Source organism: Grampus griseus, assembly GCF_964374135.1.
Source record: "Grampus griseus genome assembly, chromosome: 1".
In the NCBI taxonomy this organism is placed as follows: domain Eukaryota; kingdom Metazoa; phylum Chordata; class Mammalia; order Artiodactyla; family Delphinidae; genus Grampus; species Grampus griseus.
In genome coordinates this window covers 77,901,245-77,917,441 of record NC_139017.1, presented here as the reverse complement: position 1 = coordinate 77,917,441, position 16,197 = coordinate 77,901,245, and the positions used below count along the sequence as shown (strand labels likewise).

Genomic DNA, 16,197 nt, shown 5'->3' with positions numbered 1-16,197 from the left:
ACAAGTATCCAGGGACAGAATTCAGGCAGCTCCATTTTTGTCAATCACAAAGTGAGTTCCCTGTTTCCTAGCAATGCTTCTTCCAAAAACTAGGGTCAACTTTGTCTCTCTCACCTTGGTTGCAGAGTCTGAGACTAACAGCTCACAAATCTGTTTTCTCCCCGAAATGTCCCTTAGTGTCCATTCCTGGTAAGTGCTCAGAGATTGGTCTCCTCTACAGCCCTCGTTCCCCATGTCAGACCACAAATATGTAGGCCAACACTTAGAACGTATTTGAAATTCTCCCTGCATAAGTCACCAAGTTGAATTATCTCTAAATAGAACTAAATTGCCTCTCTGTGTAGTACTACCATCCTGAATGCTACATGAAGCCAACAAAATTCTCAGAGGAAAGGACAGTTTCTACTTATTTAAGACAAACAGATTTAAAGACATGTGAGTGATATCTACTGAGCACTTTTGGTTCAAGAAACATATCGTTGAGCGCTAGCTACATACCAGGCACTGTACTAGGCATTAACTGTGCAAAAGCACACAAGACCAGGACTTCACACTCTAGTGGGAGAAACCAACACATCAACAAATGATCATAGTATAATGGGTTAACTACCACGAGAGAGATAAATAATAGAATAAAGCAGGCAACTAAGACACCAGATGCCAAAGAGATTAACAAGATTTCAGTGGTCAATTCTAAGGTACCAAGTTCCTTTCCTTATTATCTCCAGTTGTGTTTCCATTCTTAGAGGAGACTACATCACATGTTTTTGGTTGGATTTTTTTTCCCAGCTAGAAAAACTAAGTGAACAGCCCATAATCAGTTACATAAAAAATTTCACTTCCAGTGTTATATTTATTCCAATCCAAACAACCTATTGTTAAGCTTTACTGTCATCACAGCTTAAAATATTTTCACTTTGGTGAAGAAAATTTTTTCTGACTTGGAAAATTCTTGTTCATAACATTAAAGAACTTAGATCCTGTTGTCAGAATAGACTTGATTGGAAAAATGTCATTATCATAGTTATGTTTTTCAGTTAAATATCCAGAAAAGAAACAAACCCATGTTGGATAAACTCACTTCAAATGCTTATCAAGGGCTTCCCTGGTGGCACAGTGGTTAAGAATCTGCCTGCCAATGCAGGGGACACAGGTTTGAGCCCTGTGTCCGGGAAGATCACACATTCCGCGGAGCACCTAAGCCCGTGCGCCACAACTACTGAGCCTGCGCTCTAGAGCCCGCGAGTCACAACTACTGAGCCTACATGCTACAACTACTGAAGCCCACGTGCTACAACTACTGAAGCCCACGTGCCTAGAGCCTGTGCTCCACAAGAGAAGCCCCCACACCGCAACGAAGAGTAGCGCCCTCTCGCCGCAACTAGAGAAAGCCTGTGCACAGCAACGAAGACCCAATGCAGCCCAAAATAAATAAATTAATTAATTAATTTTTTAAAAAATGCTTAGCAAGCAAATACTTCTACCAAAGCAAAGAACAAATATATCCCATAAAAGTGTTAAAGAAGATAAATGTTATATTGCCAAATCTTATTTTCCATTAAAGAAATAGAATGGAAACATGTTCCTATCAAAAATTTTCAATTGAGGTTGAAGAGGGAAAAAAATTATCCATAGGCAACCTAGAGAAGCAATTTATGAGATTACCTCACAGGTTTCCTCAAACAAAAAGTATGGCTACACTAGAGGATGATCAGAGAGAAAGAAAAGAAATGCTCCTGAGGACTAGTCTAAACCCCCAGTCCTATCTACTCCTCATCCTTATTCTTTTAAACCTATATAATGACGTTCAGCCACAGCCCCTGCTCCCCACCCCATCCCTACAAGCATGTGTGCATCTTCTCTCACAGTCTCTCTCTCAGAATTGATTTTTTATATTAGATAAAAGTTTCACATGGCTTTACTTAGTATTTCACATAGTATTTACTTACAGTAGGCAGAATTAAAGTTAACATCTATTTGGTTTGACTTTAAAACAAGATCACAGCTAACACGTTGAGAAGCGATTCTGAGGCTTTGCCTTAAACTGAAAATGTAAAAGAATGTACTCACTATATTTAACTAGCTACTCACTGAAAGTCTTTTTCATGATGAAAAAGATAAGACAGTAAGTTCTTATTAACCATTTATCTGACATCCACATCCTCATCCCCCACAAAAACTACATCAGAAAAGTTAGAGAACCAGTAACATTTCACAGAAGTATTAAAAACAGAGCAGTATTACCAAATCTTGTCCAATTTCCTATTGAGGAAAAATAAAATACATAAAGAAGGAAAAAACAGAGAAAAACTTACTTGCAGTACCCTGTACCATTGTGGTAGGTAACACATATTCCTTCATTTACACAGGGCTCATAGCCGTCCCGACATTGCAATGCTAAAAACAAAAACAAATACACGTTAGAAATAAGTCACTAGTCATAACCCTCAGACATCAGAGAAACAGCATCCAATCTGGGTCAACATTCATTCCCATATCCAACTTGATTTAGGTTTCCCTTTAGAGTTTTAATCATCTTTTTATCTTTTGGCTCCTGCAGTCATAGAAGTACAGAAGCTCATCCCAAGAGTCTCTTCCCATGATAACTGTTCTGTGGTCCGGAATGATACTCTTAATTCTCTGTGCCTCTATCTCTCTGGCTGTTACATCCCTATTTCCCAATGATACTAAGAAAATTAAAGCTATACTATCCATGATATGCCATGAGCATCTTGGGATTTGGATACTTCAGATGAGCAATGTAAGGATTCATCAATGAATATTTAGGAAGACCTGGGTAGATACTAGGTCACCATGATATTAATGAATTACTTAAGCCTCAGGTGAAGTTTCAAAACAGGCCACTTCAAGAAATAATCAGAAACATCAATAATATTCATTCAACAAACTGTATTTGAGAGCCTAGTGTGTACCAGACGCTACATTAGGATCCAGAGGAAAAAGGGGAAATGGAATTCATAGAGAAATGAATAAAACATAATCTCTAACTTTAAGGGGCTCACACAAAGATGGGGAGTAGACTATAAATAGAGATTGTAGAGGAGGGGGGATTAAAGCAAAAAAATGAGAAGTTAATTTTATATCTATAAATAAAACAATAATTCTCAAATTCTTGAACCCTAGTCCCTTTAATAAAAAGGTACTTCATCATCTTAATCCCTCCCAAAAGCAGACTACCCAGAAATAAACAGCAATAGTAGAAACTTTCATTGATTTCGGCCAGAAGAGGAGGAGGGCCACCCAAAGCCTCGTTTGCTGGATAATTACAGTACCTTGATTGTTTAGCTTTTAGAGTTGGCATTTTCATCACCAAAATGCTTATCAAGAATACTAATAACAAGTGGAAGGGCAAGACAGAAAGAAAACTTGTCAAACAATAAAAATCAAAATTGAAGTCCATGAACTTTTTCTGGAAGATTATTAAGATCTTCATCTCCTAGGATGGTTCGTGTATAAATACCTGAAAGCAAAACCGAGAAGTCTCCACTTTTGAGTTTCCTCTGTGAGTACCACTCTATGAATAAACTGCAATATCAGAGGCTCTAGGTCTGCCCTTCCGGGGCATTAAAACCAGCTTCTTCTCACAGCAGGGCCCAGGCACAAGCTGGATGTTAGAACAGCTCCTCCATTAACAATTACTGCATAAGAGCCTTCTATTTGCCCAGTACTGTTATCAAGTGATGAAACCCTTTGAGAATGTTTACAAAAATCTCAGCTCTTAAGATAATAATATTTTTAAAAACTAGTGATAACAATAGCAGCTAACACATAGCACTTACTAAATACCAGGTATTGTTCTAAGCCCTTTACACAGACTAATTCAGTCTTCCCAACAACCCTATGAAGTAGTTAATTTCATTAAACCCATCCTACAGAAAGGATAAGTGACCCGCCTATGGTCACAACAGTGAGTGAAAGAACCAGAATTTGAACCTAGGGAGTCTGGATCTCACGAGAGAGTCTGTGCTCTTAACTACAGTAATACACTACTTCCCACCATCTGACATTTTTCTTCTCAAGAGGGGCAAAATAGGTATTATTATACCCACATATTAGAAAGCGAAGGCCAAGGAGGTTAAGAGGCCTCCTCATGGGGCATTCCTCCATAGCACTAGCTGTGACACTGCTGGGCCTTACTGAGTCCAGCCCCGTCTCCATGACAGCTATTGGTATCACACAAGCAGTCACTAGGCTGCAGCCTGCGCAGGCATATTCAGGAAGAGGGTCATCTTGTTGTCCATATCCCACTTCCCTGTAGGGCTCAAATGCTCCCTCTTCCCACACTGATAAGCCCAATGCAACAACTATAATTAAAACAGTTAATGTCAGGTTATTTCCTCCATACCAAAGTTCTCAAACTGATTTTTTTATTCTCTTTAGACACTTTTATTAGTTTCAATGAGAACTTCCTGACTTTTTTTCTATTTGCTTTTTTCTTTAAATAGGAAAGGAATGTCCCGCAGGCCCAGAGCAAGCCACAGCTCTGGCCTCCCCCTGCAGGAATCCTGGGGCAGTGGAGGGAGTCAGGAGTCCTGAAACCCTGGATCTACCACAAACTAGCTGCACTCCTGCAAGAAAAGCACAACCTCATGGGGGCTCAATTTCCCAACCTGTAAACCAAACTGGGGTAAACTAAATGCTGCTGAAGGATCCCCTGTGATCCAACAGTGACAACTCCCTCATTAAAAGTAGATGAATGGCATGCCTGGTACCTAGAGAAATCTATCCAGAAAGACAAAAGAAGCCAGCCACCCATGACTCAGAAAGCCATGGGTGCAAAAAAAAAAAAAAAAAAATCACAGTCTGTTCCTATTAAGCATCTCGGAAAATCATTACAGTGACAGGTGCAGAGAAATACAAACAACCTAAAGTCAATATGTGGCAATCAATCTAGAAAATAACTTCACAGCCTAGCCTTCGTGAACCAATCAAATTCAGGGACCAAAAAGGAGGTAGGCTCGCAAGGCTAATAATTAATGCCGTTTGGCTAATCCGTAGGATCATGCTACCTTGAACCTTTAACATTTACTAAGCCACGGTTCTCAAACTTTAGTGTGTATCAGAATCATCTGGAGGGCTTGTTAAAACACAGATTGCTGGACTCCACCCCCCGCCACCCCGGTTTCTGAGTGAGTCAGTCTAAATGGGGCCTGGGAATGTGCATGCCTAACAAGTTCCCAGGTGATGCTGACGCTGTGACTCTGAGGAGCCACACTTGGACACAACTCCTGTACTAAGGCATGGTGGTCCACTTTAAGGAATCCCCTGAGACTATATAATCCACCAGAAGTCCTGGATGATGGAGACGACAATGTATTGCCTGGATGGATAACAGCAACGACAACCAAGTAAAATTTGAGACTCACAACTTTGCTCAGAGGCTATTTCTAAATGAATACTGTAATTATTTGTCATAAATATAGAAGTTAAAACTTTGATAACTAAACACCATGACAGTGAGGCTGGGAAAGATCTCATTTCAAAATTCAATTTACTTTTTTCCCAACGTAAAACACTTCAATTTAACAATAAAATTAAAAGCAGCTTTATATTTGTAAAGTAAAAAAAGTTCCATCATATCAGTTAGACATTAAACTGATGTTTTAATAGACTCAGAGAAACCGGTCACTCACAAAAGGAGTGACTTTTTCCCGAATTTTCATCTAAGCTACAGAGGTTACTCAATAAATGCTGGCTGACGAATATCAGTCTCATATATGTACGTGCCCCCTGCCCCCAAAAAGGGCAAAAACAAAAAGAAGCAGTGGATTCCAATTTCATCACTCCATCACTTGGCAATGTGACACAATATCTAGAATATTTCCAATTTTCACACATTTTCTCTACTGCATATTTGGGGACTAGTCTTCCAATACTCAGAAATATACTTACAGATGGAATTCCCCAGAGGTCCAGGGGTTAGCACTCCACACTTTCACTGCCGAGGGCACGGGTTCAATCCCTGGTCAGGGAACTAAGATTCCACAAGCCTCAGGGAGCAGCCAAATTCATTAAAAAAAAAGTACTTACAGAGCATCTACTATGTGAGGTGCAGGCCCTGATGTCAGGGAAACCATGGTTAACATAATAAAGTCCCTGTCCTCATGAACCTTATTTCTACTAGGGAAAGACAGATAATGAATAAGTAAATTTATTTATTATCTCACAGCGGTTAAGTGATAGATTCTATTGGAAACAGAACCCAGTTATGGGAGACAACGTAATCAGGAAGGCTGGAGGTGTAGGGACCTACTTTAGATAAAGTGACTAGGAAAGGCCTCTCTCAGGTGGTTTCCTTTGAGCTAAGACTTAAACGAACAAGAATCATGAAGATATAGGGAAACAGTGATCCCAAGCAGAGGAAACAGCAAGCGTAAAGGCCTGGAGAGGGAATGAGACTGGTATTCCATGTCTGTATGGCTAGAAATTATTAAACAACAGGGAGGGTAATAGGAAACAGCAAGGAAGGCAGGCAGGGGTCAGATTACGGCTTCTACTCTAAAGGTGAGCATGAACTACTGGGCTGCTCTAAGCAAGGAAGGCAACACAACCAGATCTGTGTTTGAAAAAAGTCAAGACTGTTAAATATTCCAGTGTGTGGAGGCTTTTCTTCCTTTCTTATATAAGCTTATGAAAGTCACCCCATTTTAGACTAGGCCAAAGCCACTCATTTTCTCAGCTCCCCCGCAAATGGTAAGGACTTTATTCTAATCCCATCTAACCTCCCAGAATGACAATGTTACAAGGGTCAGTCCACCACTCGCTAATCTGCAGTGGCTTTCAGTTCTTACTCAGTTTTCAGAACTTATTCTCAGCTTGGCTTCAGAAGAATCAGTTGAGAGGTGGATGCAGTACCTTCGGTAGGTACAGAGCCAAGCTTGGCACTTTTTCTTCCAGGGACGAGTCATTCCTTCCTTCTTCCAGTCGAAGCCCTCACCCTGGCCTTCAAGATCGCAGCCTACATTATGCACCCAGCACTTCACCTCGAACCGCTTTGAATGCAGCCTCTTGCTTGAACTGAGCATTGTGAACTCAGTTCCTTGCCTCCACTAGTATCTCAGCTTCCTCTGATTGCCACTTCCCCTTTACTATCTAAATTCTGCTCCTTCCTCCCAGGCCCAGCTCACCTTCTGCCTGGCCCACAAAGCTTCCCCTGGATGGTTCTGTCCTCACAGGCCAACCCCTACCCTTGTAACACTCATAACTCACAATTTAGCATTTAATTCTGTGCTGTCTCCTAACTCTCTCTGCTTTTACACTTTTAAGTTCCTAGATGATAGAAACCATTTCTTCTCTTCTGTATATTTGAGGCAATATAGTTTAGTGATTGAAAGCATAAATGCTGAAATCAGGATCTCAGTTGGAATTCCAGCCCCACCGTTTACTGTCTATCTCTGTATCCTCTTTGTACTTTCATTTCTTCATGTACAAAATAATCTCTCTCAGAGCCCTGGCAAGAATGAACCAAATTAATACATTTAAAGAGCCTAGAACAATGCCTGACACATAGTAAGAGCTCAAAAAAGGACTGCTCACATAGTAGGTACTTAAATTCTTTGTAATTGATTCCATGATAAATGGTGGCTTTAGAGGAACTTGTTATATCAATCAAACCCCAGTTTAACAAACTGAGAAATCTGGAAAAATAGAAGAGCCCTAAGCAATTTAGGACATATCAATAAATGGAATAAATTCTTCCCAGTTGCCACCAATAAAGGTCTAGTAAAAGATATCCTGAACTACTACAAAAAAAGTCACTCACTGCTCAAAAAAAAAAAAAAAGGTATAGCACTGCAAGCATAGGGAGAAGTGATTCATGAAAGGTAAAGTAACACTATATATGAGCAAAAATGTCATTCAGTGTTAACATGGTGCTTTTGCTACTTGTGGAACGACTACTCTGAGTATGGCCCTCTACCTAGCACTGCATGAAAAGCAAACAGGGACAAAACAAACGATTCCTATTCTCATGGTGCACACAATCTAGGGATGTTAGGAACAGGGACAGACAGAAAATGACCAACCCAAATGACTCTAAGATAAATAGGAGTAAAATAAAAATTGTTTTTACTGTATACCTTTAGCAGACCCTCTCAATATCAATTTCAGAATCACTCCAGAAAAAACCTTTAAGAAATACAACACAAACCTTTGTTGTTGAGCAGTGAGTATAACTCAGTCCAGACAAGGTTCTAGTAAAGTTTATCAGCCTCATTTGTATATAAATACTGCAAACAACAGAATAAACTGTCATTGATTTTTACCAGTTCCAGTGCCTAAGGAATTTGCCCATTTAGGGACAGGCCCAAGATCTCCAGACTTAATGGAATTGTCCTTAAAACTTCCTCTAGGCATTTACCTAGGTTTTCCAGGGCTTTTCAGTATCATGCCAGCTACATATCACTGGTTTAAAAGACTCCCTTTGTTTTAGGAATCTCTAACATGAGTAATTAAGTCTGCACCCCAGCCGGTGTAATCTGAGCAGCCTTCAAACGTGTTTCACTTGTTGCATTAACATGTAATCGTTTTAAATTGGCATTACTTGTCGCTTTGCAGCCTCTTCAAATAAGCCTCTGTTGTCTATCTCACATGATTTTTTTCATATCCTGCTCCCTCTGTCTGCAGGATGGCATCTGTTTGCGCTTTTACGTCCCCTGATGACTCAAAAGACATTTTAATGCCTTGAATGGCTGGGGTTCCTAAAATATGTGAAGAGGAGGCATAGAGGGCCCCTTTAATCTTCTTTTCAACGTTTATGCAAATTTCAAGTAGCAGCATTTGAGAAAGATGAAGTCTGAGTTTATGCCCTAGGACCTTGGCTGTGGCCCGCTGCTATTGCTTCAGGCACATGGTGCTGGAAGAGGCTCAGTAAAATGAACAAAGCAAAGTTTTCTAAAATGACTGCTTGCATTATTACCAAAAATAGGAGAATTGAGGGCAGACAGGGAGACATCAGGGATTTGCAATAAGTCTCGCAGCACCCTGCAATTTCAAACAACAAAGCTCTCGCTAAATTTTTTATTCCATTTTTTGGGATTAAGCCATGGAAAAAAAAAAAAATCCAAACAAACAGAAGAAGTGCAGAAGCTTCAAATCCCAAGTAGTACATTTAAAGAAAAACAAAATGGAGAAACATCTGTCTTCCTCCTTGAAATCTGCCTTGATTAAAAGGCACATAAATGAAACAAGGGAGATATTAATTTTATTTTCCTGATAGCGTTCCGAGGATTTCTATGCCCCTTAAAGGTATCATCTAATAGAACATTTGTTTTCTACTTAAGAGATGATAATACCAGATCCACAGAAATTAAGGCTTAAGCTATAAGATTCATAGCAAAATATTACTACTTTTCAAAAGCAGGAATGCCTTGATTTAAGAAAATATAACCAACAAAAAACTGAATTTACAAATAACATAAGGGTATTTTTTAAATTATTAATAGCATTTTTAGTTTTATAAAGATATTCATCCCAGTGAGTTGGTGAATCCACAGTAATCTTTCATTTTAAAAATTCCAATTTTTGTCCTATTTTATAATGTTGGATTTATTGCAAAAAACAAAATTTGGCACATTTGCTGTACTATGTTAACATATATTATGCACTGTGTTTTTTTCTTTTTCTTTTATTTTGCTGTATTTTTAAAGACTGCAGAAAAAATTTACTTATGAGTTAAATTTTAATTTCTTAGTTTGGGGATGAAAATGGACTTCCTCTTCCATATGAAATGCAAGATATGAAAAATACACATATACTTATAAATCACGTGACCAATTTGTTAATAATCATCTCTACACACACATTCTTCTACCTGGAAAATACTTCCCCTCCCTTTCTTCCTTCTCCATCTTGCTAACTCCTACTTATATTTCAATTCACGAATAAAGCATTACCTTCCTTAAGAAGCCCTCAGAGACCCTCCAGTCTGATTTACATGTCCCTCCTTGTACTCCCCTTACATCTTGGGCAGATGCATTATAAATACAGGCTCACCAATTTCTCTCTACCTCTGAGCAAATTCCCTAAAGGCAGTGACCATGATTGGCTCATCTTTGTATAACCAGGACCTAGAACAGTGCCTGGAACGCAGCAGGTATACTCAATATTCATAAAATATTCAATGAACTAACTATCTCTAATTTTGACAAAACTCTTTAACAAACTCAACAATCGGTTTATGTGTTTAAAATATTCCAAGGCTCCAATTTTAATAAGCATGGGGATACCCAAATGTGACTGTGCCTAATAATTCTGATTTCATACTGTGTAAGGAGTAGAAAAGTAAAATATGGAGGAAAAAATGGTGCAAATTTCCTGGCCTTTAACAGGGATGAAAAGTTGAGAAAGTGGAACCATACTTTTTAATCTTCACAAACCTAAAACATCTTTGGAAGTTCCTATCTTAAAATTTGCATGAATAAAGAAACACCCTCCCCCGTGAATCTTAAGCCATGTGTATTATGGTAAGAATTGATTTAAATGGTTTGAACGGAAGCCAAATAATTTACTTCTAAATGGCAAATGCAGAAACCAGGCATAAAAATTCCAAGTGAATGCTAAGCTAAGATAGTATGCTTTTTTTTTTTTAAACATCTTTATTGGAGTATAATTGCTTTACAACGGTGTGTTAGTTTCTGCTTTATAACAAAGTGAATCAGCTATACACATACATATATCCCCCATATCTCTTCCCTCTTGCGTCTCCCTCCCTCCCACCCTCCCTATCCCACCCCTCTAGGTGGTCACAAAGCACAGAGCTGATCTCCTTGTGCTATGCGGCTGCTTCCCACTAGCTATCTATTTTACGTTTGGTAGTGTATATATGTCCATGCCACTCTCTCACTTTGTCCCAGCTTACCCTTCCCACTCCCCGTGTCCTCAAGTCCATTCTCTACGCCTGCATCTTTATTCCCATCCTGTCCCTAGGTTCTTCATGACCTTTTTTTTCTTATTTTTTTTAGATTCCATATATATGTGTTAGCATACAGTATTTGTTTTTCTCTTTCTGACTTTACTTCACTCTGTATGACAGACTCTAGGTCCAACCACCTCACTACACATAACGCAATTTTGTTTCTTTTTATGGCTGAGTAATATTCCATTATATATACGTGCCACATCTTCTTTATCCATTCATCTGTCTATGGACACTTAGGTTGCTTCCATGTCCTGGCTATTGTAAATAGAGGCTCAATGAACATTGTGGTACATGACTCTTTTCCAATTATGGTTTTCTCTGGGTATATGCTCAGTAGTGGGATTGCTGGGTCATATGGTAGTTCTATTTGTAGTTTTTTAAGGAACCTCCATACTGTTCTCCATAGTGGCTGTAACAATTTACATTCCCATCAACAGTGCAACAGGGTTCCCTTTTCTCCACACCCTCTCCAGCATTTATTGTTTGTAGATTTTTTGATGATGGTTATTCTGACTGGTGTGAGGTGATACTTCATTGAAGTTTTGATTTGTGTTTCTCTAATGATTAATGATGTTGAGCATTCTTTGTGTTTGTTGGCAATCTGTATATCTTCTTTGGAGAAATGTCTATTTAGGTCTTCTGCCCATTTTTAGATTGGGTTATTTGTTTTATTGATATTGAGCTGCATGAGTTGCTTGTAAATTTTGGAGATTAATCTTTTGTCAATCGCTTCATTTGCAAAATTTTCTCCCATTCTGAGGGTTGTCTTTTCGTCTTGTTTATGGTTTCCTTTGCTGTGCAAAAGCTTTGAAGTTTCATTAGTCCCATTTGTTCATTTTTGTTTTTATTTCCATTTCTCTAGGAGGTGGGTCAAAAAGGATCTTGCTGTGATTTATGTCATAGGGTGTTCTGCCTATGTTTTCTTCTAAGAGTTTGATAGTGACTGGCCTAACATTTAGGTCTTTAATCCATTTTGAGTTTATTTTTGTGTATGGTGTTAGGGAGTGTTCTCATTTCATTCTTTTACATGTAGCTGTCCAGTTTTCCCAGCACCACTTATTTAAGAGGCTGTCTTTTCTCCATTGTATATTCTTGCCTCTTTCATCAAAAATAAGGTGACCATATGTGCATGGGTTTATCTCTGGGCTTTCTATCCTGTTCCATTGATCTATATTTCTGTTTTTTGTGCCAGTACCATACTGTCTTGATAACTGTAGCTTTGTAGTATAGTCTGAAGTCAGTGAGCCTGATTCCTCCAGCTCTGTTTTTCTTTCTCAAGATTGCTTTGGCTATTCAGGGTCTTTGTTTCCATACAAATTGTGAAATTCTTTGGTTCTAGTTCTGGGAAAAATGCCATTGGTAGTTTGATAGGGATTGCACTGAATCTGTAGATTGCTTTGGATAGTATAGTCATTTTCACAATGTTGATTCTTCCAATCCAAAAACATGATATATCTCTCCATCTGTTTGTATCATCTTTAATTTCTTTCATCAGTGTCTTAGAGTGAATAGTATGCTTTTATTCTACAGTACCATTTTCCCCATGGGTAGATACACTGACACACATCCACAAAACAATAAGCACCAATATGGTCCAAAATAGCTCCAATGTATTTCTTCACTGTAAGTATCTAACCCTTTGTAAAATGACACTGACCAAAATAGTTACAAGGTTTTCATGTCCAAAAGGGTCAGGATCTTAGTGTAATAAAACCCAACAGAGGGTAAGAAGTTATATCATATTTGGAGTTAAATTATTCTCCACACAAAGGACTATATATTTCTGTACTACTTAGTGGTCATAAAAGGCCAGTCTGAAGTATTATTCCATTGTCTTATATCTTCTATTATCTGTTCTGTTCTATGGTCTCTATCTGTTCTATTATCAGAGACAAACTCTGCCTGTCACCAATTTCCTGTGCTTTTAGTAAACACTCCCTTTGTAAAATTTTTAAAAGACTATATTGTTAAGCACAGCTCCATTTTTCAAAAAACCCTTAATTTCAAATACATGCTTTTAAGTACCCTTGCCGGAAAAGAATTTTATAAATATATATAATTTTCTTGACACCCACCCAAAAGAAACAAAGTGTTCTTTTAGCTTAAATTGTTCAGAATGCTTTTTAAATGGAGTAGACAATTTCTACGGTTTGTTAATTTAGAGGTAGACCCTAAAAAGAAAGAATAAGGGACAAAATTATGTCGAAAGTGAAAATGGAAAAATCTAAATTGTTATATGTTATATAAAATCATGGAAACTTCCCAAAACCAAATGGGGAAAACCCAGGGAACAACTTCAGATTTCCCCATAGGCATCCTTCCCTACAGGAAGGATTTTTTAAAATCGTTGGCTGGTAACAGTAAATGTTACTTCCAAGAATCAAGTCACTGGAACACCATAATCAGTGTATTACGCTAATGGATGATAGAAGGTCTGAATCTTTTTTTTTTTTTTTTTTTTTTTTGCAGTACGCTGGCCTCTCACTGTTGTGGCCGCTCCCGCTGCAGAACACAGGCTCTGGACGCGCAGGCTCAGCGGCCATGGCTCACGGGCCCAGCCACTCCGAGGCATGTGGGATCTTCCCGGACCGGGGCACGAACCCGTGTCCCCTGCATCGGCAGGCAGACCCGCAACCACTGCGCCACCAGGGAAGCCCGGTCTGAATATTTATACAAAGTCGCACTAAATGTTCTGAAGTCAGGGCTTGCACAGGCTAAGTTCCTAACATTTGGGTCATTTCTATATTATTATCTGGGTCACTGAGGTTCTATATCTTCAGCCAAAAGTAAACCCTATTCACCTGTGGACAATATTCAATTCAAACTTCCTTCACACATCACTGAGAACTGTCTAAACCCAAGAGCTCAAAAGGTTCTAAACTGTAGGCTCATACCCAGAATATCCCAGATAAGCAGAGAAACCAGCACTGTGAGGAAAATACCTAAATCTGGAGATGGTAAATGCATATCGTTCCCATTTCCAGAGAACATGCCTGGGGCAACAACCTTGGAACAGGAGAAGGTAACAGAAGGAAAATAATCTTTATTAAATATCAAGGGTAAAAGAAAACATGAAATACAGCCCCAAACTTCCATTTTTATGTAGTTTTGTTTTCAATCCCTCCCTTCTTTTGTTTCTTCAAACACAAATCTATGCCAACTCATGCAAACAAAACTTTGGCCCCATGGTCAACAGAAAAGAATAATAATAATGCACGTTTAAAAATATTTGATGAAGAGCTGATGATTTCAATGTTCAATCAATCCCTCTGAAAAACCCTAGTCCTCTAACTCCATAAAACTTTCAACTACTCACATTCTTTCTTTACTGTGCATGTAAGCAAGAATTTATCTCTAAGACTACTTAGACTTCTGTGGAGTTAACACCAGTCATTTGAATAACAACAGCCCAGCACACTAACGGTCACAATTTGGCCTGCAAATGCTCATGTCCATTCTTGCTCATCTAACTGTTGCTGGATGAGCCAAGAAAGACAGCAAACAGAAAATCTTGTATACAGGCTTATCTCATTTTACGGCATTTTGCTTTATTGCATTTTTACAAATTAAAGGTTTGTGGTAACCATGCATGGAACCAATCTGTCATGCCATTTTTCTAATGGCTATTCCTCACTTCATGTCTCTGTGTCACATTTTGGTAATTTTCACAAAATTTCAAATTTTTTCATTATCATTGTATTTGTTATGATAAGCTGTGATCAGTGATTGTTGATGTTTCTACTTTAATTGTTTTGGGGTGCCATGAACTGTGTCCGTGTAAGACAGTGAACTTAATAAATGTGTGTGTTCTGACCACTTCCCCAACCAGCTACTCTCCTATCTTCCTCCCTCTCCTCAGGCTTCTATAGTCCCTGAGACACAACAAAAGTGAAATTAGGTCAGTTAATAACTCTGCAATGACCTCTAAGTGTTCAAGTGAAAGGAAGAGTCACACGTCTCTCACTTTATATCAAAAGCTAAAAATGATTAAGCTTAGTGAGGAAGGCATGTTGAAAGCCAAGATAGGCTGAAAGCTGGGCCTCCTGCACCAAACACTTAGCCAAGTTGTGAATGCAAAAGAAAAGTTCTTGAAGGAAATTAAAAGTGCTTCTCCAGTGAACACACAAATAATAAGAAAGTGTAACAGCCTTATTGCTGATATGGAGAAAGTTTTAGTGGTCTGGATAGAAGAACAAACCAGCCACAATATTCCCTTAAGTCAAACCTAATCCAGAGCAAGGCTCCAACTCTCTGCATTTCTATGAAGGCTGAGAGAAGTGATGAAGCTGCAGAAGAAAAGTTTGAAGCTAGCAGAGGCTGGTTTAAGGAAAGGTTTAAGGAAAGAAGTCATCTCCTTAACATAAAAGCAGAAGGTGAAACAGCAAGTGCTGAGCAGAAGTTGCAGCAACTTATCCAGAAGACTTAGCTAAGATAATTAATGAAGGTGCTACACTAAACAACAGGTTTTCAGTATAGATGAAACATCCCTGTATTGGAAGAAGATGCCATCTAGGACTTTCATAGCTAGAGAGAAGTCAACGCCTGGCTTCAGAGCTTCAAAAAACAGGCTCTTTTGTTAGGGGTTAATATAGCTGGTAACTTTAAGTTGAAACCAATGCTTATTTACTGAATACTACTCCAAAAATCCTAGAGCCCTTAAGAATTATGCTAAATCTACTCTGCCTGTGTTCCATAAATGGACCAACACAGCCTAGGTAAGAGTACACCCATTTACAGCATGGCTTACTGAATGTTCTAAGCCCACCGTTGAGACCTACTACTCAGAAAAATAGAGTCCTTTCAAAATATTACTGCTCAATAACAGTGCACCTAGTTACCCAAGAGCTCTGATGGACATGTGCTATGAGATTAATGTTGTTTTCATTGCTACTAACACAACATCCTTTCTGCAGCCCATGGATCAATAAGTAATTTTGACTTTCAAGTCTTATTATTTAAAAAATACATTTTGTAAGGCTATAGCTGCCATAGATAGAGATTTCTCTGATGGATCTGGGCAAGGAAATTGAAAACCTCCTAGAAAGGATTCACCATTCTAAATATTATTGAGCTCATTTGTGATTCGTGGTAAGAGGTCAAAGTATCAGCATTAAAAGGAGCTTGGAAGAAGTTGATTCAAACCCTCTTGGATGACTTTGAGGGGTTCAAGACTTCAGTGGAAGTCCTGCACTCCAGGAGGCTAGCACCAGCCCCAAGGCCCCCTCAAGCCAAACAGTCAATTGCATGGGAAGCCTACC

The 16,197-nt window shown here is 38.8% G+C and overlaps 1 protein-coding gene across 1 annotated transcript in view; it reads right to left on the bottom strand.

Annotated features, from left to right (window-relative positions):
* NOTCH2 (notch receptor 2) overlaps positions 1 to 16,197 on the bottom strand; it is a 178,504-nt gene that overhangs the window by 121,847 nt on the left and 40,460 nt on the right. Inside the window, exon 2 of the mRNA XM_082663714.1 lies at positions 2,316 to 2,397. Within this exon, the coding sequence (XP_082519840.1) occupies positions 2,316 to 2,397 (82 nt within the window). The remainder of the gene's footprint in view (positions 1 to 2,315; positions 2,398 to 16,197) is intronic.